Source organism: Indicator indicator, chromosome 31 (assembly GCF_027791375.1).
Source record: "Indicator indicator isolate 239-I01 chromosome 31, UM_Iind_1.1, whole genome shotgun sequence".
Lineage (NCBI taxonomy): Eukaryota > Metazoa > Chordata > Aves > Piciformes > Indicatoridae > Indicator > Indicator indicator.
Genome location: NC_072040.1, coordinates 9,540,611 through 9,565,438, shown reverse-complemented (window position 1 = coordinate 9,565,438; position 24,828 = coordinate 9,540,611). Strand labels below are relative to the sequence as shown.

The window sequence follows — 24,828 nt, the reverse complement described above, 5'->3', positions numbered from 1 at the left end:
TGAGGAACAACAGTCACCTCCACTTATAGCTCTCTTAGTACACACAGCATTCACAACTTGTCTCACATCAGCAGAAAGCAAACCCCTCAAACTCCTGAGGACCTAACATGAAATATTACAAAATCTAATGCTTTTATGTTCATTAATCCTGCTACCTAATCAGATTCTGCAGACTTTTGATGAGAAGCAAAGGATGAAGAGAGCCCTAGAGGGAAATACAAGAGATTGTTTAAATCTGGAACCATCTTTTACTTGATAAGAAGAAAGAGAAAACACTGAGGGACTCTGTTCTGGTTGGAGGAGCACTGTAACCATAAACACTTACTAGGAATGAATTGAGGGTCCTCCAAGTCCTCATGAGATGAGACCTTTAGTTTGCAATTTAAATTTAGTTTACCTCAGGCTACGTCCTCTATTGATCGGAAAAATATTCTTCACCACAAACTCTCCACCACAATGTAATTTGGTTTAGATTTCTAGGGACAGCAGAGGTTGTTCTTGAAAACACAATTAACAAAACTACTCCAAGCAGGCCTGACTCACCCTGTCCTGCAAAGCCTGACTATTCCACGTGTTAATTATGCTCCACACTCTGCAGGTTATGTTTTAAAAGGCTCAAAATGAAACTCAAAGTCTACAGAGAATTCTGTGTAACACATGACTTACTTCACTGACTTGTCTGCACACTGGACTGGAAGAAAAGGAGGTTTTTCCTTTCCTCCCCTTAAATTAAAGAGTCATCTACCCATTGAAACAAACAAAACAAGAAAGCCCCTGAGGTCATTTAGCTTATGTCTGCAAAACATCATTTGATTATCAGGCACCTCTGGAACCTTCTTTAGAAACTTCATAGCTCTCTCTGTCTTAACTTTTTAAGTGGTATAAAAATATTTGAAAGGTTTTTATCATACTTTAACTTGGTTTTCAACTGAGAAGCCATTAGAAGACTACAAAATGCTCATGTTTATGGAGACAAAGTAGATTTGATACATAGGATGGCAGCTGGAAAATAAGACACCAGAATAAAGAGAGAACTGCCAAAAGGAAACAGAAATGGAAACTAGGTGTATTTCTTCTAAAATGGTTCTGCAACAAAAGTAAGAAATAAAACCCACCCCATACCAGCTTGGCAGTGGTAGCTAAGCCCTCCAGTATCAGCAATCAATACTGTATAGTTCTTTGTTGTCAAAAGTTGGGAGTAATGCAGAGGCTAATCCAAACAATGCTGGCTGTGTGTCTGAGGTGCTGGTGAGCATTCAACAGACTAAATTAATTCCTGCACATGAGCCAGCATCCCAAAGGATCATGCTGATCAGCATCTCTGGGAATAGGGCCAAGTGCTCCGAAGGACCAGACCCATCTCCAAAAGTGTTGCATCTTTTCAGAACAGTGGCAGCAATAAAGACTTTGCTACCAAGGTACTGACAGATGAAAGGCAGCTCCCCCTGCTCAGCTAGGGACTGGGCTGGTTTCACAGGCAGTTTGGGTTAGAGCTCCCCAAGGGAAAAGTGACACCAGGTAATCATAGAATTGTGTTGGTTGGAGTCACAGAATCATAGAATTGCTAGGATTGGATGGGACCTCAAGGATCATCCAGTTCCAACCCCCCTGCCACGAGCAGGGACACCTCACACTACAGCAGGTTGCTCAGAGCCTGGCTGCAAAAACCTCCAGGGATGAGGCTTCCACCACCTCCCTGGGCAACCTGTGCCAATGTCTCACCACCCCCATGGGGAAGAATTTCTTCCTAATATCCAATCTGAATCTACCCATTTCTAGCTTGGATCCATTCCCCCCAGTCCTATCACTCCCTGACACCCTAAAAAGTCCCTCCCCAGCTTTCTTGTAGCCCCCTTCAGATACTGGAAGGCCACAAGAAGGTCTCCTAATGGACCCTTCTCTTCTCCAGACTGAACAGCCCCAACTCTCAGTCTGTCCTCGCAGGGGAGCTGCTCCAGCCCTCTGCTCATCCTTGTGGCCCTTCTCTGGACACCTTCCAGCACCTCCAGATCCTTCCTGTAATAGAGGCTCCAGAACTGGACACAGTACTCCCCTTTTCTGGCTTTCCAGGAGAATCACCCTGATCCCTTCTGTTGGCTCTGCAAGAGCTGCTCTGGGGACAAGAAAAAGCAGGGTGTTGAGGATCACAGGTTCTTCCCAACTGTCTGCCAGGTGGGAAGTGTCTAATTACAGCTCTGTGAGAACAGGATGGGAAACTCTGAACTCCAGTTGTTTGGAAGAAGATAAGGAAGCACAAGGAAGTGTGTGCATGCTGCCTTGGCCAATGGAATGAGCCTTTTATTGTCCCACATCTCCACTATTTTCCAAAAGCCAACTGTAACAGCAATATATAGAAGCAGAAGGCATGCAAAAATCCTCTTTTCAGACACCTAATACATCTCTTCCACAAACCTGGAGCCTCCCTCCTAAAATATAATGGCTCTTGAGAATAGTTGCCATCTCCCTGCAGGTTTATTGCTGTCTATTTTAAAAGGAGCAAACACAAATGGTTCTGCAGCTTGCTAACCCAGAGAAGACTTCAGTTTATCTACCTGACTTTTTCTTGAAGCAAACAAGAACATGTTTGCAGCAACAGTTCCACAAATACTCTGCAGTATTTTTGCCCAGCTCTAATTGCCACGGAAAATGTGAGTAAATAGGAGAAAATAATAAGCTTCTACTATTCACCTACAGATTATAGCTTACTTATAAGTAGTTCATTTTGAGTTGGTGTTCTGCAGTGAGAACAAGAAACAGATTCTAGCTGAAGTTCCAGTGACTTAGGACTGATCAAGGATATAAATAATGGAAAGAATATTTGCAGGAGCATTTCTTTCAGCACTGTGAGTTACCTGGTGCAGTCTGATTCTTACTTACATTTATCTTTATTAGACTGAAAAATCACAGATAGTGCAAAGCCTTTCAAAGCACTGTGATGAGTATTAAAAGAACTTACAGAACACTTAATTTAGCTGCCCTGCTCACTAATCATATTTGATGGAACTCTTTTGGTCTTACTGAAGGTATTGAATTTCCACCATTATCTGGATTCACAGGGTAATGTCTGAGGAAAATGAAAATGAACTTCTTCCATTATTAAATTACTGTGAATTAATAAATGAATTTAGGCTAAACTATAATTTTGTTACTCTATTTATTACTTAGAGCTCATAGAATAAGCCTGCTTGGAGATACTGTGGTTGCAGCTGATAACATATTATGAATGTAATTAATACAAACATCCAGAAGTTAATTGATAGATCTTTCTTTTCTGTTTGAATGAGTTAATTAAATCTGCCTGCATTTTAAAAGAGGATATTTACTTCTATCTAGCAAGACAATTTTAACTGTCTAAGTAAGTTTTTTGAAGTTATTATGTTCCAACATAACAGCTACTCAGGCAGAGCACAATTAACAGAACAGATCACATCACAGGAGGAAATTCTTTTCTCCTTTACCTCATTAATGAAGTCCCCAATGTCTCCAGGATGAGGAGCAGCTGATCTGACTGGATACTGAGGTTCTGCATGGATTGGCCTCTCATCAAGACGTCTGATTCCAACAGGTTTGATGGCATCTGGTTCCACAGTGTCAGGCTGCTGGAGCTGGCTCAAGTCATAATCCTGCAAAATATGAAAGAAAGAGGAGGATGTTAGGAGAATTTCAAACAGTGTCTGTCAGGGGGAAACATGAGGAGGAAAGAAAAGGAGGAAAAAAAAGAAATGTAAAGTGTCATTTCAGCAGAAGTCACACAGTCTCACAGTGTATCAGAGGCTGGAAGGGACCTCAAGAGATCATCAGGTCCAATCCCCCTGCCAGAGCAGGATCCCTTAGGGTAGTCTGCACAGGAATGCATCCAGGTGGGGTTTGAAGTCTCCAGAGAAGGAGACTCCACAACCCACCTGGGCAGCCAGTTCCAGTGCTCCATCACCCTCACTGTAAAGAAGTTTCTCCTCATGTTGAGGTGAAATCTTCTATGTTCAAGTTTGAACCCATTGTTCCTTGTCTTATCACTGTGCACCACCCAAAAGAGCCTGGCCCCCTCCACTTGACCCCCACCCCTCAGCTATTGATAGACATTGATCAGGTCCCCTCTCAGCCTTCTCTTCTCCAGACTAAGTCCCACATTCAGGACTAGAATGTGTCCTGAGCATAAGTCAGTAACACTGTTATTTGCATACCAACAGGAAGTTATTTCATTTATACTCCCTGAACCCACTGTTTTGATTCTATTCCATCAGATTGGCAGAGCTGCTCCCGAGTTTTCCATTGAGAAGCAAGGATTTGAGAAGCGCTGTTAAGAGACGAAACACTTTGCCTAGTGAGGCTGATTTACTGCATCCAGCAAAGCTGCCAAATCCAACTCTTATTTTTTGAAGCAAATAAATGCCAGACATTTTCATTCTGAGAGGCGAGCACGCAGCTCTGCAGCATTTCATAATACCTTCAAAGAATGAATTTAAGGCTCCTTGTTGATTGCATGTGGCTTCCATAATACGAAAGCCAAAGGGGAGGAAAAAAAAAAAAAGTCATAAGAAGTACAAAGCTCCTCAGATTTGGCCTTAATTCTAAGCACTTTCTAAAGATTACTGGTGGATCTGTTCATTAAGTACTTGGTGCTGCAGTTTCCAGCTCTGGCAGGCTGATGAAGCTAGCACAGCACCGTGAATTCCAATCAGCAGGACGTATGGATGGAGCAGTTTTAATTAGATGAATGTTTATGCATCTGAGATAGGTATGCCTGAATACTATGTGTACAGTGTGGTGCATATTTCAGCATTGTCATTCACCTCACTGCTGTCATGTCTAGAAGGCAGCCATGCCCTATGATGTCTTTGTGCAAGGCACTGGTAAAAATGCAGGACAAAGAACTGGGCTTAAAGGCTTAAACTAAAGCCATTCACTAACCACCAGTAGACTGGGGCTCATGCCAGCTCTACTGAATGCCAGATACCCTGCCCCACAAAAAATCCAAGCACTTGAGGGGCATCCTAAATAAGCTCCTTTATCATCACTCTCTATTTTTAAACACTGTTCTGGTAAAAATCTTATTTATAATCTCAACTTGCTGGAAGCTGTGCAGATAACTGCATCTGCACTGGTCCCTCACTGGTTCTTAAAGGAAGGCAGGCAAGCATTTACTTCTGCTATCACCTCATGGGATGCAGCATCTTTTTGAGATAATTATTACCTACTGTGACCCCAAACCACACTTTTCAACAGGAGGAGAGGTCTGCTGACAGCACTGAGGGTAGTTTGCTGGGAGAACTGTAACTGACTATCAAATCCACTGTGCTGCCTAATGCGTTCCTTGGGTCCTCAGCTGGCTGCACACAAATATATAGCCCAAAAAAGGTGGAACAGCTCCACTGAGGTCTGAGAATGCAGTTTCATATGCTTTAATTAGATTACAAGTTCCTTGGGGCAGAACTTTAGCTTCTACCTTTAGGTTCTTCAGGTAGCAAACAGAACAGTAAGTGATCTCCATGCAGTGGTATGAACTGGGGAACAGAACTTTTTATCTTTTCCTGCTTGAGAGGGTACAGCAAAGGGCTACAAAGATGATCAGGGGAGTAGAACATCTCTCTTATGAAGAAAGGCTGAGGGATCTGGGGCTTTTTAGCTTTGAGAAGACTGAGGGGGGGAATCTCATCAATGCTTATCAATACAAGGGTGGGTGTCAGGAGGATAGGGCCAGCCTTTTTTCAGTGGTGTCCAGTGAGAGGGCAAGAGGTCATGGGTGCAAGTTTGAACACAGAAAGTTTCATCTAAACATGAGGAGGAACTTCTCTGAGGGTTGTAGAGCACTGGAACAGGCTGTCCAGAAAGGTGGTGGAGTGTCCTTCTCTGGAGTCATTCAAAACCCACCTGGATACTATGCTGTACAACCTGTTCTAGGTGAACCTGCTCTGGCAGAGGGGTTGGACTAGATGATCTCCAGAGGTCCCTTCCAACCCCTATGATTCTGTGACTCCCTTTTTATTATGTTCATTAACAGACAGAGAAAAACATGTACAAGAATGCTTTTCATACCCATCCCAAAAGAGAAAAGAATGATAACACTTACAGGGAGAAATGAAAACCAGTGGTTTTTTTAATACTAAGCATTTCTTTATGGAGGAATTCAAATGGTTAATGATGATGTACTAACATGAGGAGAGCCTCTCTGGTCGTTTCAGTTTTATAAAGACAAAAATGTCTTTTCCATCCACTCATATACACATATAATTCTTTTCCTGATCACTGGTCACTCAGAAATGAAATATGAATCAAATATAAATCAGTCAGTCTAGTATCTCAGCACCTAAGGACATCCTCTTGAGTGCTTGTACAGTTTGAGACATCTCCAAGCTCTACAGCTAAGAAGACAAAGATTGCCATCTGGCAAGGCAACAGCAGTGCAGAATGTGTCCTTACACAGACTCCTGCTTTGGGTTTCTCCTCTAGGATAATTTATGACATTGCCATCTAGCCTTCTATCAGAGGAAATTTATTTTGCAGGTCTATTAGTGTCTGGACAGGAAGCACAGATCCATTGTGCTTATTACCACAGGCTCTCAAATCTCTCCTATCATTAAAATCAATACTAAGTGTCCATCAGTCAGGTATGGCAAGTCATCCACCACCTCCCCAGACCGGCTCAGGGCCGGCCAAACAGCATCATGCAATGACTCCAGCTGTTTCCACATTCTGTCTAGACTCAACTCTACTCAATTATTGCAAAGTGAAAGAAGGAAAAAAGTTTTAAAAAGCCAAGGCTAAGCTGTTTTGGGCTGCTGAAATTCCATCTCTTCACTCAGCGCTGAAAGCTTTTCATGTCTTGCACCTAAAGCTCCTGAAAAGACCTGGAGGTTCCTCTCAAGCAGAGTTAGTTAAGATGGTTAACAGCTAAATGGAAAGCTGTGCCACATCAGAAAGCAAGCAAGATATGCTGAGGTAGGCTGGGACAGCCAGACTGGAGCTACATTCTGGGTCATTATTTGTACTCAGTTTCAGGACAAGTTTTGTCTTTACTCCAATCTTTATCCATATAACCTGTTCATAATTAAAACCTGCTGAGGGACTAATGAGGAACAAGCTTAGGCCCTCCATTGGAAATGTACTTGAGCCAAGGTTGTGAGCATCTCATTCAGATGGCTGCCAGTTTTTGTCTGAGGTATTTATTTCCATATTTGTGCTGTTCAGCCCTAACTCCAGCAATGCAGAACACATAACCTCTTTCCCTTCCTTCAGGGGGGATTCAACCAAATCCCAACTGAGAGTCTGAGGTTTTTCTCCTCAAATTTCTGAACAAGCTTCACTTGTTGATGGAAGGGAAGATCTAGTATTAGTTGTGCTCTGTTGGAAGGTTGCTAAAATGTATTAGATTGCTCCTGTTTTGCATCTAGCAGAAATTCTGGCCTTTAGAAACCAGAAATCTAGACCAGCCTGACTATACAAAATCCATAGTCAACAGGGAAACAGAAACCTCCTGTCCTATGACAGGGATCTAATCAAGCCAAGTGAATGATCCCATGTCCTTCTCCTGCTACCTCTGATATCACTGGGTGAGACAACAGTTATCTTGTGCCTAACTGGTGGTTTCAAGAGATGACAACCTTAATGCTTTTTTCAATATAACTCTCTTGATGTACCCACCAGCACTTCTGCCTCTCTGCTCTCCAGCATCACTATCTGCTCATGTTAAAACTCCCCTTACTTACTGAAGCAGAAAAAAAAAAATTGCTTTTGGTTTGCCTTTGTTGTAAGAAAGAAAAGCAAGCCACAGTGTACTAAAATGGCATTTTATCAGAAGCTGAATCTTGTGAAATTAAACAAATATCCAAAAACTCATGCAAAACCCTCGCAGCCCCCTCCAAGCTGATTACAAGCACTGACCTTATTAGATCTTCACTTAGTTGCAGACAGCTTTAAGCAAAGACTTAAATTGTTACTCTCACCTCACATTCCTGAAAGGTGAGATCCCAGTGAGACAGTGCTAAATGTCAAAAACACCTAGCCAAGCTCTACAAATTAACCACTTCACCAGATGTGTGGGCAGAAGGGTCCAAAAACCCCCCAAAGCACTTCTGAAAGAACTTGTATGTAGCCTAGCTGGAAGCACAGGCTGAGAATCTCCACTTTAAGAGAAGAAATATCCAGAACAGAAGAAAAGGGCACTTTATATTCCCCAGTAATCACTGATTTGCAAAGAAACAAGATAATGCAGCCTTCAAAATTTCTTGCCTTAAAACAACTTCCTCCTGAGCAAGGCAATATTCATTTAACAGCACTTTAGTAATAATCCCTCACACAGCAGTCAGCAGTTATGGCAGCAGGAGAAAGGTTTTTTTAAGCACCTTGCTTTCTGACTTTACATAGTGTCATAGAAAGGTTTGGGTTGGAAGCGACCTTCAAAGGTCATCCAGTCCAACCCTGCTGCAGTGAACAGGGACATCCTCCACTAGATCAGGCTGCCCAGAGCCCTGTCAAGCCTGATCTTGAATATCTCCAGGGATGGAGCCTCAACCACCTCCCTGGGCAACCCCTTCCAGTGTTCCACCATCCTCATGGTGCAGAACTTCTTCCTAACATCCAATCTAAATCTGCTCTTCTCTCTTTTCAAACCATTGCTCCTCATCCTATCACTGCAGGCCTTTGCAGACAGTCCCTCCCCAGTCTTCATGCAGGATCCCTTCAGGTATTGAAAGTCTTCTCTGCAATCTCCTCATTCTCCAGCCTGTACTGACGTCTAGGATTGCCCTGACCTAGGTGCAGGACCTTGCACTTTGCCTTATTGAGGTCCTCTCCAGCCTGTCCAGGTCCCTCTGGATGGCACCCACCCCACCCCATCCTTCAGACTTACCCACCACACCACTCAGCTTTCACCAAATTCTACAATCCCCCAAAATGAAAAAAACCAGGGATAGGCCAAGAAACAGGAGTTCTTCAGAAGCTTCTGCCTTTACAAAGTTAGTTTTTTCCCCTCCTGGATTAGCTGTTCTGGTTGTGCTTGCATTTTAGAAGACTTAAATAAGTTCTTGGCAAAAACTTCATACAGTAAACATTTCTTTACAGTAACTTGATCTGCTTTGGATGAATGCATCCTGGAACACTCTAAAGTAGAGCTGCAAACAACAAAATCAAATCCTAGCTTACTAAAACTATAAATTGCTATGCATATACAGGATTGATTTCCTTCCAGGTAGGAAAACTCTGAAAACATTGGAATATATGACACCTACATTGAGCTTTTTACTACTAAGAAGCAGTAAGAATCATACTACTTAGTACATCCAACTTGACTGCCATATTCATTAATGATTTATGAATCTGTTCTCTCAGAGCTCTCAGTATTACCATTTCCTGGCCTGTCATTAGACTGTGTTATGTACAGTGTTATATACATTTAGGGATGACTTGGGGTTTTTTTTTTCACCCTGTACAGAAACAAAGCTTTGGCTGTGCATGAATTACAGGCCTGAGCATAATGAGAAATACAAACCCATTCTCTCCTTTTCAAAGGATGCAGCTTTTCAAATAAATATGAAAGAACACATCTATCCTCATACAGGAAACTCTTTAATTGTCATCAGATCCCTTCATTAGGTGGGGAGGGCTGTGCCATTCACCACAAAAATCAGCTGCAGTGGTTTAAGTGCATGGAAAGCAGCACTGGTCGAAGTTTGCATTTCACCCACTCCTTATACAGAATGGAGCCTTGATGTGAATCCATTTTTACTGCTGGCTTAAGAGAAGAGAGCAAACTATGACTTGAAATGCCTATGGATAAAACACATGTTCTGCTTTGACTTTGTGTTCCAAAGACAATTACTATCTACTCCAACAGAGAAACAGGATGGGGGAAGCAAGGGAAGAAGTACTTTATATAGAGCTGGATTTATCCATCTGCTAAAGTCTTTTAAAAACAAAACAAAACAAAACAAAAAAAAAGAAGTAAAACCCAGTCCTGCTGTATCTTACCATTCTTCCCCCAAACATCACCCTAAAAATCTGTGAGACATTTGTACATAAAATATTGCCTGAGCTCTGCAAAAATGCTCCAGCCGCCCCTAAATCTTACAGCTGCTGAAATAATGGTGCCCCAAAACCAGCACAGCACAGAGGACTGCTAGATGTAAGCTGCCAGTGGGAGGCCACTTAAAATGCCTGCACTAACAGTTGCTCTTTATTTGCCCCTTGCTTTTTTTGGTTACTTTTCTGCCATCTTGCCTTTCCTGTTTGTTTTTACTCCAAATGCAAGTGAATGATTTTTAAGGTAACCAGAAGCTAGCTTATCTTTGCTAACAATGAGAAAGGTAGCACTTAAACTCCAGCTGCAGATAAAACACGAGGTTCTAGACAAGACAAAATAAAACACATAGCAATTTTGTAATGGGATTATGGGAGCATTAGTTTTTGTATGATGAGGTAAAAGATTCACCAAGGAATGACAGCAATTCCTCCACAGAAGCACTGCATGAGTCACTCATTCAAAAAGATGAGGTTAGTGTCTTAGCAAGCAAACAAAATCCCCCAAATAATGACCATCTAATTGCAATATTTGATATTCCATTCCTAGGGATATCTTAGCAACAGTTATTTCATTATCATGAACATTCCTAACCATAGAATACATTCCCATCTTCATGCAATGCAAAATGAAGGTTAGAATGTGAGAGGAAATGATCTGAGTAACACTCAGACAGGGAGATGAAAATCAAATACAATCAAATGGGTTTATAAAGTTCATCAAGCAGGTCAAGGTTATTGATATGTTTACAGCAGAGGTTATGACAAGATCCAGCACACAAGACCAGTGGAATCTTAAGATGCAGGTACACAGAAAGTTACAACGAGGAAAAAAAAACCCAAACCAATACAAGCAAACAAAAAACATCCCAAACAAAACCCCCAAATGAATAAAAAGAAAAATACCACCAAAACCCTCCCCCCACAACCAACCAATCAAAAAAACCAAACCACAACAAAAACCCAAACAAACAAAAAACCCCAAGCAAAACCCCCCAAATGAACAAGAAAATACCACCCAAAAAAAAAAAACAAACACAAGGAAAAACAAACCAACCAATCAAAAAACACACAAAACCCTCAACCAACCAAAAAAAAAGAAAAAAAAAAGAAACAAAAACCAACCATAAAGAAATCCAAAGAACCATTCATTTTATTTTTATCAATAACACTGGAATGCTGGAACAAAGCCACCCTACCCTTTCTACAAAAGAGCAGCTTCTGCTTAGATTTTAGATCCTGCACACCTAAAAAGAAACCATTATGGTTTTATTTTTAAGGCTATTATCACCTTTAAAATAAATGTCAGTGTTTTCTTTTTCTGTATAAACATGTAATAAAAACATGACAAAAAGGCAGCTCTTAATGCCCTGCACACAATTGTTAAGAAGCAGCAATGCTGGAACACACAGACTCCTCAGAAGAAGAAAAATGCTTTGAATAACAGCAACAATCAGTGCAATAGAAACTCTTGTGCTGAAGGGATCCAAGGGCAAAATGAAAATGCAGGTTCAAGGCAGCTGATCTGCTCTGCTTTCAAAGCATTCCACCCACCTGCTCAGGCAACTTGCTTCTACAGGACCAACTGCATGAGCAAGTACTATGAAAATTCAGAAACTACTGCAGAAACGGGCTCAGAGGAGATGAGAAGATTGTCAGAACATGAGCTGGCAATGTGCTGAAGGTGGCCAAAAAGGCCAACAGCATCCTGGCCTGGATCAGCAATAGTGTGACCAGCAGGACCCCTTTGTGAGGCCACATCTTGAATACTGAGCTCAGTTTTAGGCTTTCACTCCAAGCACATTTAGCTGCTGGAGTGTGTCCAGAGAAGAGCAACAAAGCTGGGGAAGGGTCTGGAGAAGAGGTCTGGTGAGGAGCAGCTGAGGGAACTGGGGTTGCTTATTCTGCAGAAGAAGAGGCTGAGGGGAGACCTCATTGCTCTCTACAGCTCCCTGAAAGGAGGCTGGAGTGAGGTTAGGGTTGGTCACTTCTCCCTAAATTCAGGCCTGAAGTTGTGCCAGAGTTTAGGTTGAGTATTAGGAAAAATTTCTTTGCTGCAAGAGTTATCAGGCATTGGAACAGGCTGCCCAGGGAGGTGGTAGAATCACCATCCCTGGAGGTGTTCAAGAAACCTGTGGCCATGGCACTTGGGGACATGGTTTAATGGCCATGGTTGGACTTGATGATCTTGGAGGACTTCTCCAACCAAACAATTTCTATGATTCTATGATCTTGTGCAATGAGATGCATAACAAAAGCAATTAAATGTAAAAAAACCCCTACCACACCATGAAAGTTACCAGGCTGCCATACACTGCTGAGCACCCACTGCCTCGAAGTAAATCACAGTTATGGGATCAAAATGAATTGGTGATGTTCATGGGTTGTGATCTCTGTGCCAAGTGCTTCAACATGCAGCCAACAAGAGCTTTTGGTATTTAGAACTGACAATAGTGTTACAAGTTGAGAGCACGTTGTGTAGGGTGAGAATATTCATCAGTTGTTTCTCACACCTCCCACTGGCTGAACAATCACAAGCCCTGGATTATGTGGTCCATTAATAATCAAGGAAGTTTCTACCAGCTTCATAACTCACCCCTAAACCAAGCACATCCCTTTCAGAACACAGCAAACTGTGGCATCCCCCACTCCTCACTCCAATTGCTGGGTTAAAGATTCCCATGGGGGGGGGGGGGGGGGAAATAAATAAACAAAATCAAAGCAATACACAGAATCCAAAAACAGTCCCACTGCTTACTGTGGAATGATCACAGAATCATGGAATGGTTTGGGTTGGAAGGGACCTTAAAGATCATCTAGTTCCAACCCCTGCCATAAAGCAAGGGACTCCTTCCGCTAGACCAGGATGCTCAAGGGCCCATCCAACCTGGCTCTCAACATTTCCAGCCCTGGAGCCTCCACAACTTCTCTGGGTAATGTTAACTCAAGGTCTCTCATGGCTGAGCTCCTGTATGTCAGGTAGACAAAGTCTTCAACCAGAAAATATTAAAAAAATCTCCTGCCTCTTGCCCTTCCTTTCCTTGTCCTCAGATGCTGCTTATCTTTCCCAATACCAGGAAAAAAGTTTCTTCCTGGAATGACAGGAGTGCTGTGCAGCTTTCAGAGCCAGTTTGAGTCCACATTTCCAAGATACATCAGTTTGGGTGAAAAAAAGGCCAGGATGTTTTTGGTGCTGACAATGCTCTTCAGCGTGGAGAGCAGCCCAACTTCAGTCCTGACCCACAGCTCAAGAGATTTTCTGGCTTTAGGAATTAAAAGCCTTTTTTCTCAACTGCTGTGGAGATCACACAACCCTGTCTACACCATAGCAAGCTAGAGGAAGACAATGAATCACTCAAGAAACTCAATCTTCTTTACAAGCATTCAGCCTGTTGGAGTGAACAAAGCAAGCCAAGATGGCCTCAGATGGGATCAACAGGAGACCTGCTCGTTTGTGACAGACTTCACATCATAATTCCTTGGAAATGCCAGCACAGAAGGGAAGAAACCCCACAAGCAGCCCCCTAAAAAACCTACAAACAACAAACCAAACACCCAACAACCAACAATAACCAAAAAAACCCCTAACACCCAGAAAACCACAAACCAAGAAGGGATTCAGCCTTGGTGACAACTGCTATGACTCAGAGGAACTAGATGGAATTTGGAACTCATCAGATCTGTTGCAGGAGACATTACTCTGCTGGCCGGTGTGAAGAGCTTGAAAGGAAGATGCTGAGCATGCTTTAGGAGTTACTAGGTCTGCCATGAGAGCTAAGAAACTCAACTACATGGTTTCCACATAAATCAATAAACCCTCTGAAATAAATAAATTACTCCAAGAGCAAAAGCACAAGTCTAAAAGGAGTCTGGTTCAGGATGCAGAGTTCTAGCAATTATCATCTGTATCTTCAAGTTACCTGGACATCTGGGATAAACAAGAAAAATATGAGGCCACCCAGGGTAAATCTTCAAGTACTCATACAGAAAAGTGGATGTTTTCAAAAAGGCCTAAGTAATTTGCTTGCTATAAACAGAAATAATGTTAAAAGATTATCACAGAATCAGAGAATGGGTCTGGGTTGGAAGAGACCTTAAAGATCATCCAGTTCTAGCCCCCTGCCATGGAGAGGGACACCTTCCACTAGACCAGGTTGCTCAAGGTCCCAGCCAACCTGCCTTTCAACACTTCCACCCTAAAGCTTCCACGACTTCTCTGGGCAACCTGTTCCACTCCATCACCACCCTCATGGGGAAGAATTTCCTCCTAATGGCTAATTTAAATCCAGCTTTGTACAGAAGCTGTTACCTCTCGTCCTGTCACTCCATGCCTTTGGAAATAGTCCCTCTCCATTTCTCCTGAAGACCTTTTAAGTACTGGAAGGCTGCTCTAATGTCTCCCTGGAGCCTTCTGATCTCCAGGCTGAACAGTCCCAACCCTCTCAGCCTGACTCTGTAGGAGAGGTGCTGTAGCCCTTGGACCATCTTTGTGGCCTCTTCTGAATCTGCTGTCACAGTTCCATGGCCTTCGTGTGTTGGGGGCTCCAGAGCTGAACTCCCCTCACTCCACATGCTGCCCACACTGCTGGGGATGAAGCCCAGGACGTGCTTGGCTTCTGGGCTGCAAGCACATGTTGCTGGCTCATGTTCAGCTTCTCATCACCCAGCACACCCAAGTCCTTCTCCTCAGGACTGCTCTCTATCCATTCTCTACCCAGCCTGGACTTGTGTTTGGAAAATATCCATGCTTAGGAAAATAATCTGAAACGTTCCAAATATTGTTTGAAGCGAGATTCCCATGGAGCTTGGAGCATTCCCTGCTAGTTTGCTGCATACCTGGGTTGGGTGGTTCTGTGCTTCTGAGTTACCTTGTGCACTGCCTTCTGCCCAGAGCTGCTCATTCAATCAATGCTGATGGTTTAGGGGAGAGTGCACCACAGAAAGTCAATATTGACGCAGCACATTTCCCTCTGTCATTTGCTGATGACTTGTGGATGCCAGGTCGAGGTGAAATAATATTTCTCCATTTTAATAGACCAGTGGCAGTTTTACCCTATGAGGCCTCATTCTGAAAATAGGTTTTTGAGAGTAGTCTCATGATTTTTCAGGACACTTTAACTTTGACACTTCAGCACTCACTTTTTTTGACAAAAAAAAAGCTCTTCATGGTCAGTGCCTTCTGCTCACCATGTCCTGCACACAGCTTTGCTTCTGCAGTACTTTGCTAAGCCACAGCTTGCAGAAATGAGATTACTGCTTGCAGGGCACTCATTGGGAAATTTTCAAAAGCTTGGCATTCCAAGCTCTTGAACCTTACATAAAAGGTGTGCAAGATCAAACAAAACCCAACCAGATATAATCCTCCCTCTTTCCCCTGGGCACAGGAGGTGAGAGGGGCAAGAAGAGAACCAAGAACAAACGAACCCAGGAATTATGATCTAGTTGAGCACAGATGCAAATTAGATTTTACAAAACATCAAACCACAATAAAGTAAAATAAGCTCCCTGAAAAGCAAGCCAGAACTTATTTCCATCACCCACTGCAGACAGACAATTAAGTGCTCATGTAAATATTCTGTCCTTTCTGTTCAGCCATTCTAAACAGGAACAAATTCCTGACTTTGGAGCTGCTGGAGAACCAACCTCCTTTTTGCCAACACAGTGGCTAAACCTGTGGGTCTCTTGCTACAGAAGTGGTTAGAAAGAATTCTGTACTTTGTATGAGCTTTTGTTTTCTTTTCCTGCAATGTTTGTTATGTTTGGAGTGTATAAAGACCTTTCAGACCCTCAAACACTATGGTCTGCTGCTTGGTGGATCAGGAAAGGGAGCAGTGTACCTGAACTGTGTGGCTGGCAGCTATGATAAACAGTCTGGAACACTGGCCTTAAAAATCCAAAGAAAGCAAGCAGTGGTTCTGTGGCTGAAAATCATTCAATTTTCTATAAACCCGTAAACCTCTCTGTGTCTAGGTGCTTCCTCTGCTCACTGTGAGAGGAAATGATCTTAATTTCCCATTTCTCACCACTTCACTGCCAGATTTTGCTTTCATTGCCTGCACTATGCTGGGCTCCCTGCTGGTGAAAGGCTGCACCTACGGATGGTTTACATCCTGCTAATCTCAGTGTTGCCTCCTGCCACTGCTCCCCTGACTATTCCTCTCACAAAGACAGCACTTTCACTGGAGAGGAGTGGAGTACAAGGTGGGCAGGTGAGACTTCAGCATTACTGCTGAACTATTCAGTACTTTACTCTCACTGTAGCCTGTTACAGAGCTTCAGGTTGCTCATTTGCAGCACAACCTCTCCAACACTACTCCAGCATCACCTGTGACTTCTGACACCTATGACTCTGAGAACCTTTCTGACTGTGTCCTGAGGGTTGGATAGACAATAATTAAAACACAAAACCACAAGAAAATTGCTGAACAGATCCTCCAGAGAACTGTGAGTGAAGAAGAGCTGGGGATATGTGAACTGGAAAATGAGTTCTCACAGGACTGGGTTTTCTTCATGTTTTTTTTTAAGCTTGCAGTAGCAGATGCACAAACAAGATACAACTCTTGTACTCAAGCTATCCTGGTACAAACAACTAACAAAGAGAGACTCAAAGGGTTGTCTTCAATTTGTTTAATAACATAAGCAATTTTCCAGAACTGCCTAAACTGAAGTTTCCTTTGCAAATTGCTTAAAATGAAAGTTATGCAGAAAAAGCCAGGAAGCAGGAACAGTACTTGGGGAAATGCAGGAAGCATGGAAATTACTAAGGGGAACACAGATTTCAGACAAACAAACACGCTGAGGGAAGCTTCAAGTGTCTGTACCACTGAAGGGAGATACTTTTCAGACAGCTCAAGTGCCAGATGACTGTGACTAGGGCTGTCTGGGAGAATTACACTTAATTTTTCAAGGCTTTTTACTGCAAAATTTCTTAGGCTCTATTAGATGCACTGTTCCCTTTGTAATTATTATGCTCACTTCCACCACTAATAATGTGCATAAATCTCCTGTTTGTCATGTTCATAAAGTACTTAATAAAACCTCCTCTGGAAGAAAGAAAGAAATCACCCTGGCTCCATCAGCTTGGAGATCTCTGCACTGACTTGGAGAGAGAGGGTAAAAAAAAAAAAACAAAACTATTCTTAGGTTATACACATCACTCCCAGTCCTCTGACATATCAGCAGTGGTTCAACCAGAGGTGATGTGAGAGTAAATGCATATGGTACCTGCCTGCAAAGGTATTTGAATCAACACAGATGTGTCCTGACAGCTACTTGAAACAAATACTTTCCAAGCTGAAATCCCAGTAGTGGGCAATCTGTCAATAGCCAGCATTGCTGTGTGTCTAGAAAGGCATTCAGCCACCACCAAAAAAGGGTGAAATTAGGGCTAGACTGTATTAGGCACTCTGCTCTGCACGACAGAACCCCAGACAAGGAGTGAAGAGGGTTTAAAGACTGCAGCAGTGCAGAGTGGATGTGAATTTGCATTTAAATACAACAGCCTTAGTTGGGATATAGGCAGAATGTGCCTAAGTGGACAAGACACTGGTTTTACATTTCATCCAAAAGGCAAGCAATTGCAATTTCTGGAACTGCTAAAAGCAACATGAGAAAGAAATACTGTAGTCCAGTTTTTAAAACTATTCCTGAATGCCTTCAGGATTTAAAGCAGGAATTAGCTACCTCTCAGAATCACAGAATGGTAGGGGTTGGGAATGATCTCTAGAGATCATCCAGTCCAACCTTCCTGCCAGACCACGTTAATCCAGAGCAGGTTGCAGGCAGATTTTGAAGGACTCCAGAGAGAGAGACTCCACAACCTCTCTGGGCAACCTGGTCCAGTGCTCTACAACCCTCAAAACATAAACAAGTTCCTCCTCATGTTTAAATGGAACTCCCTGTCTTCTAGTTTGTGCCAATTACTTCTCATAACTGAACACCACTGAAAAAAAGACTGGCCCCACCCTCCTGACACCCACCCTCCTGACACCCTTAAGTGTGGATAAGCATTGCTACAATCCTCCCCGAGCCTTCTCTAGGCTGAAAACCCCCAACTCCCTCAGCCTTTCTTCATAATACCTTTCAGGTAGTGATAGGACCAGGGGGAATGAAATAAAGCTGGAAGTGGGAAGATTCAGGCTGGACGTAAGGAAGAAGTTCTTCCCCATGAGAGTGGTGAGAGCCTGGAATGGGTTGTCCAGGGAGGTGGTTGAGGCCCCATCCCTGAAGATGTTTGCAGCCAGGCTGGATGAGGCTCTGGCCAGCCTGATGTAGTGTGAGGTGTCCCTGCCCATGGCAGGGGGGTTGGAACTGGATGATCCTTGTGGTCCCTTCCAACCCTGACTGATTCTAGGATTCCGTAACGTGCCATCAGAAACAAAACAAAGTGTAAGAAGTCGAGGCAAACCTGTATCTAAACCCAACTGATCATTGCTCACCTGATCTTCTTCTCCACCACCTTCTTCGTCGTACTTGAGAATGTTGTCCCTCACATCATCTTCTGGATCGATCAAGAGCTGCTTTGCCTGACGCTCTTTATCCCGGCGCTTCATCCACACCACGAACATCAACACCAGAACTGCAGGGCAAAAAAAAGGGAAGACACAAACCCACATCTTGATTCTGACACAAGGCCACGGAAAACTGTACAAATTTAACAGCAGGAGTTTAATAATTAAAAACAAAACAAAACAAGAAAAAAAAAAAAAAAAACCCCAAACAACCAAACCAAAAAAGCCCCAAACAACCAACGACAACAAAAAAAACCCCAAGAGGAAAGAATAAAAAAAGAGAAGCCAAGATGTCTTTGACTGTTCTGGATGAGTTTTGGTTTTGTTTTCATTAAAGAAAAAAAGCAGTCTTCTTAGAAGGCAGGTTAAGCAACAGGTGTTTGAAACCTGGGCAACTACTGGCAATGTGATTTGGGAATCAATCACAGCTTCAAGGTCGCAAGTCACAAATCCACTCCACAGCTGCAAAATAAACTTGGCATGAGAAGTAAGGAAAAAGACCAAGCTTGACAGACGTCCGGTTTCAGAAGGGAATCTCTCCAATAATGGCCAGAATTCTAAAAGACTGTATCATTTATAATTTTTTTATGCTATGCCCCCAAGAATATACAGCAATTCATGTAGCTTAAGTAATTCTGATGTTTGAGCATCACCAGCCTAGGCTATTGTGGCATGGAGCTCAGCAGTCCGTTAAGAACAGACCATATCGCTGCCCGAGTTTAGATTTCTGTTTAGAAGCGAGAGGAATCAAGGCTAAGGAAAAGGCAAGTGGCATTCAGAGCTATATATTTTTAGTCTTTGATCTCAGTAACTTCAAGTTATACTGTTTGTCTACAAACTTAAGTTGTTCAAAAGATAATCGAATGAGAGACCAAGTAGAAATGCATGTCAATGGATTTCTGATAGGATAGGCATGTGTCCAGTTACAGTCAGCTTCATGACAGGAGATTCTAATGTATCTAGTATGTCAGTATATGAAGAATAGATGATCCCAAGAGCTGGAGCATCTCCCCTATGAGGACAAGCTGAGAGTTGGGGTTATTCAGCCTGGAGAAAAGAAGGCTCCAGAGAGACCTTGAAGCAGCCTTCCAGTACCTGAAGGGCGTTACAGAAGAGATGGAGATAGGCTTTGACAAAGGCATGGAGTGACAGGACAAGAGGTAATGGCTTCAAACTGGAAGAAGCTGGATTTAGATGAGACATGATAAAGAAATTCTTCCCCATGAGGCTGGTGAGGTACTGGAACAGGTTGCCCAGAGAAGTTGTGGAGGCTTCAAGGCTGTCAATGTTGAAAGCCAGGTTGGATGGGGCCTTGGGCAACCTGATCTAGTAGGTGTCTCTGCCCGTGGCAGTGGGGTTGAAACTAGATGATCTTTAAGGGCCCTTCCAACCCAACCCATTCTATGATTGTGCAATTCTATGACTAGATGGTTTTCATACTGCTCTGTTAATCCAAATTCTAATCTTTTAAAGGTACCCTTTTAAAGGTATCAAGGAAATAATTATACTGCACTTGTGTTCACCCCTAGGCTTAGCCAGGCTCAATTACTTTTTTTATTTGGTTTTATTTTTAAATTACTCCTTTCTATCATTTTGTATTTTCTTGACTAGTACACAGTATAATTTGAACAAGTTAATACCTTACTTGTGTTCCACCACAATCAGAAATCAGTTAAGAACTATGTGTAGGAGACCTAGCATTTCATTTACTACACTGGACAGACACTTAGTCATGATGCCTAGTCATTTTCCTTATTGAAAGCACTTGACACAAAAATAAAATCCTAGCCCAGCTCCATGCAGTACTTACACAAACACATCTCTGTTCCTGCATGGCCTTGTATGAAGGGCTGTGATGTATACTCTACAAAATCATCCAACAGCCTACTTACTTTCATCTGAAGCATGTTAGTAACACCAGAGCACTCCTCACAGGCTCTGTTACCTGCTGTGGGTGGCATCCAGTCACACAGTACCAGCAGCACAAGACATACTTGATGTCTGGAGGCTACTCACATCTTCAGCCTGGTCACTGATGGACCTAACATAAGTGCTCATGGGCATAGGTGGAAATTAACTTTCATGAACCCACTGTGAGGCCTGACTGCCATGTAAGTGCTGGCTATGATCTCAGACTCCTGATCCTTCCCCATCAGAAGGATCCTTTCCCTACTTGTAAAGACATTAAACTAAGTAGCAACAGTCACAGAATCCCAGTGTGGTAGGGGTTGGAAGTGACTTCTGGAGATCATCTAGTCCAAGCTCCCTGCTAAAGCAGGGTCACCCACAGCAGGTTGTCCAGGATTGCAGCCAGCAGGGATTGGAATCTTCCCAGAGGACAAGAATTCACAACCTCTCTGAGCAGCCTGGTCCAGTGCTCTGTCACCCTCAAAGTAAAGAAATTTTTCCTTATGTTTAGTTGGAACTTCCTGTGTCCTAGTTTGTGCTGGTTGCCTCTTGTCCTATCATTGGGCACCACTGAAAAGAGTCTGTCCCCATCCTTTTTACCTCCATCCCTTAGATACCCATAAGCTTTGAGAAGATCCCCTCTCAGGACGCTCTTCTCCAGGTTAAACAGCCCTAGATTTCTCCTTGAGAGAGAGATGTTCCAGTCTCCTCCACATCTTTTTAGCCTCAGCTAGACTTGATTCTGAACTTAAGTCTTAAATCAGTTCCCCATTGTTGTCACAGAATCGTCAGGGTTGGAAGGGACCTCAAGGATCATCCAGTTCCACCCCACCTGCCAAGGGCAGGGACACCTCATGCTAGATCAGGTTGCTCACAGCCACTTCCAGCCTGGCTGCAAAAACCTCCAGGGATAAGGTTTCTATCACCTCCCTGAGCAACCTGTGCCAGTGTCTCACCACCCCCATGGGGAAGAACTGCTTCCTAATGTCTAATCTAAATCTCCCCTCCTCTAGCTTGGATAGGTCTGGTAGCCCTATCACTACCAGACACACAGGCACGTGAGACAAAAGCATAAAATGGCACTTGCAAAACGAGAATCAAAGAGTTAGGATTAAGAGATCTATTTACTTACTGAGCAGGATGATGATACAAAGCAGGATGGCAATGATGGCTCCAGTGCCCAGCCCTGCGCCGACAATCCGGTCAACATCGGTGCAGTCTCCGTTTATGTCACACTGGCAAACCTTCACTTTCAGCACAGAAGTGCTGGATGCATGTGGGTTTCCAGAATCTGTAATTACTATGGGCACATCGTAGATGCCAGCCTCCAGGAATCTGATCCTTAAGGAGAGCTGGGCATGATCACCTGCGTGTGAAAAGATTTTGTTAAGAAGTCAGGTACTGCTCCTGGGGGTTTAGAACTGCCTGGGCTAAACTTGCTCTACAGTAACTCAAGGTTGAGAGCCTACTACACAACACTCAGGGTAACAGATTTCAATTACTGTGGACATCTTTTCATTCTTTATAGTTCTTTGGGGAACTTACACCAAGATGGTTTTCTATACATAGAACTATTTCAGTTGGCAGCGACACTGAAGATCATCAAGTCCAACCTTCAATCTAACACCACCATGGCCATTAAACCATGTCCCAAAGTGCTGTGTCCACACATTCTTTGAAAAGAATCACAGAATACACTTAATTGGAAGAAACCTCCAAGATCATCCAAGTCCAACCTTCAGCCCAGCACTGAAGGGTCAACACTAAAGCATGTCCCTAAGTGTCAGTTCACACAGCTGCTTAAACACCTCCAGGTGACTCCACCACTTCCCTGGGTAGCCTTGCCACTCTTTTCACAAAGAAATTTTTCCTACTATCCAACCCAAACTTCCCCTGGTGTACCTTAAGGCCACCTCCTCTTGCTCTATCACCTGATACTGTGGAGAAGAGACCAAACCCCACCTCACATGCAAACTCCCTTCAGTTGTAGAGAGCAGCAAGGTCTCCCCTCACATTGCACATTCATGCACATTGTAAAATAATATCCAAGTCAAAGAGAGCTTCTGTAAAATGATTAAGCTTTTGATAATGAAGATTTCTCTGATGTTAATTACCACTAATTCGAACAATGGTCCAATTCCTCTTAATACTGGCAGGGGTATCAGGCAGCTCGAAGGCAAAGGGGCCTGCATTTGGATCTATGTCAGGGTCGACAGCAGTGATGTTAATTGCATTAGGCTGCAGAGTTTCACAAGTGGTGGCTTCTTTTGGGTTCACTTGGGGGGCATTGTCATTGATGTCCAGCAGGTAGATCTGAAGTGTGCCAGTTCCACTCATTGGGGGAATTCCTGAAAGAACAGAGAATGCTGTCGAGTCTGTTTCTAATTGCACAGCTACTGCAATGAAGCTGTACCAACACTGTTCAATCTCCACATACATACATCCACTTTGGGATTCTGTCCCTGCTAAGCCAATCTTCCCCTGTCATTGCTCCTGCTAACACACAGATTCTTAGGTAGTCTGTTCTCAGGAAAAAAAACCTGCCCTACTCAGCAAACTCAGCAAGAATCTGCAGATCCACAGCTGAGGGAATCAACCTCTTTACTGACCAGACAGCCTCTTTCTCTCTGGAAATGGTCCACATCAAAAGCTTCAAAGAAAATCGTGCAAAATTGGGTAATTTATCCTCTGGAGAAATTACCTGGTAGCTTTGAAGACTTATGATCACCATTACCACAAGTGTGCTATTTAAATTCTTTCTAACACTGACTTGCAGCACACTACCTCCAGACATTCACAGAATTCTCGCTATCCACATCGCATCTGCGATGCTTCTGCAAACCTTGCTGAAGTCACAGATTTATGTGAACAAGTGGCACTGTATTGCTCAGAACAATTAGCAATAGTTCTCATTCCACAATCTCTCCAATCATTTTCTGGTCTTCTTCAATTTTATTCTCCAGAATCATAGAATTGTTTCAGCTGGAAAAGACCTCTAAGACCAAGTTCAACTGTCAACCCAACATCACCATGTCCACTAAACCATGTCCCAAAGTGCCATGTCTACATGGTTTTGAACACCTCCAGGGATGGTGACTTCAACACCTCCCTGTTCCAATCCCTCATCACTCTTGCAGCAAAGAAATTTTTCTTAATATCCAATCTAAACCTTTCCCTGGTGCACTTTGAGGCTGTTTCCTCTCATTCTATCACCAGATACTATGGAGAAGAGACCTCACTGCAACCTCCTTTCAGGGAGTTGTAGAAAGCAATGAGGTCTCCCCCAGCCTCCTCTTCTCCAGACAGAGCTGAAAGGATAGACACAGTGGACCTGACTATTTCTGTTGTACTTCATTCTAGCAAAATTCTCTGTCTCTTCTCTCTCCACAGTCAACAGCCCCAGAATTTCAGTTTTCCCCTCTAATGTGAGAACTTTCCTAACTGCACCTTTCCACCTTTCTGGTATCAGCACTCCAGCCTGAAACAAAGGATTCATTTCTGAGCAGAGCCTGCCAGTTGTCATCACCACACTGACAATGAAAAGACAATTTTCCCTCTGAATGTGGAAAACCAACACGTCTCTCCCCCAACACCTTACTCCCCATAAGGTCCCACTCATGCTGTGCAGTCTGCCCCTTGCTTCCCATGCAGCTGTTGACAGTTTCCTGTAAACTCAGCTAATGGAACTAATCCAGTGCCTTTCTCCAAACTCTTTACCTTTCAGCCCATTTTCCAAGCAGCTGGGAAATACACAAAGTATGATACTCACACAGAGCTCTGACTGGATCTGTTCTACACAGATCTTGTTTTCTGCCCCAGTAAAACCCAGTATCATTCAATCACACAGGAGAAAGCTCTCTGAAAACAGACAATGTTGATACCTACCATTATCAGAAGCAAGAAAGGTTGCATTATACATATTGTTTTGCACATATATTGACTCTCTGTCCAATACAGCTGTAGTGGTTATTTGTCCATTAACAGGGTCAATTTTCAACCAGTTTGCAGGATCTGAAAGTTTGGAGTACCTGTGTATTTGATCACAAGATGTTATTTATGTGCCCACACAAATACTGACAGCAAAAGCAATATTAGTAGTTCAATTTCTACCCTGAACACATCAAAAACAAACTTCCCCACAAACTTCCACTTTGTAGGTCTGGTTGCTACAGTTCTTGAACACACCTATTAAGAACAGTCCTACATTTAGATTTTAAAGTGTCCTGCCACATGAGTTACCATGAAGCACGAGTTAATCACACAATCACCACAAACATTCATTATTCAGACTCAAAATATTTCCTTAAGCATCCTTCTTGCTTTTTCTATCCCTACAGATCTGTTCAGACTGACTTTTATCAGAGCACTGGGAGCAGGAGAGAGGTAACAACAGTGTTAG

General features: G+C 43.1%; 1 protein-coding gene across 1 annotated transcript in view; it reads right to left on the bottom strand.

The window, feature by feature from the left end:
- CDH2 (cadherin 2) overlaps positions 1 to 24,828 on the bottom strand; it is a 133,596-nt gene that overhangs the window by 4,723 nt on the left and 104,045 nt on the right. Inside the window, exons 11-15 of the mRNA XM_054394588.1 lie at positions 24,315 to 24,457; positions 22,544 to 22,777; positions 21,562 to 21,795; positions 18,450 to 18,589; positions 3,459 to 3,623 (exon numbers count right to left, since the gene is read on the bottom strand). Coding sequence (XP_054250563.1) covers positions 3,459 to 3,623; positions 18,450 to 18,589; positions 21,562 to 21,795; positions 22,544 to 22,777; positions 24,315 to 24,457 — 916 coding nt within the window. The remainder of the gene's footprint in view (positions 1 to 3,458; positions 3,624 to 18,449; positions 18,590 to 21,561; positions 21,796 to 22,543; positions 22,778 to 24,314; positions 24,458 to 24,828) is intronic.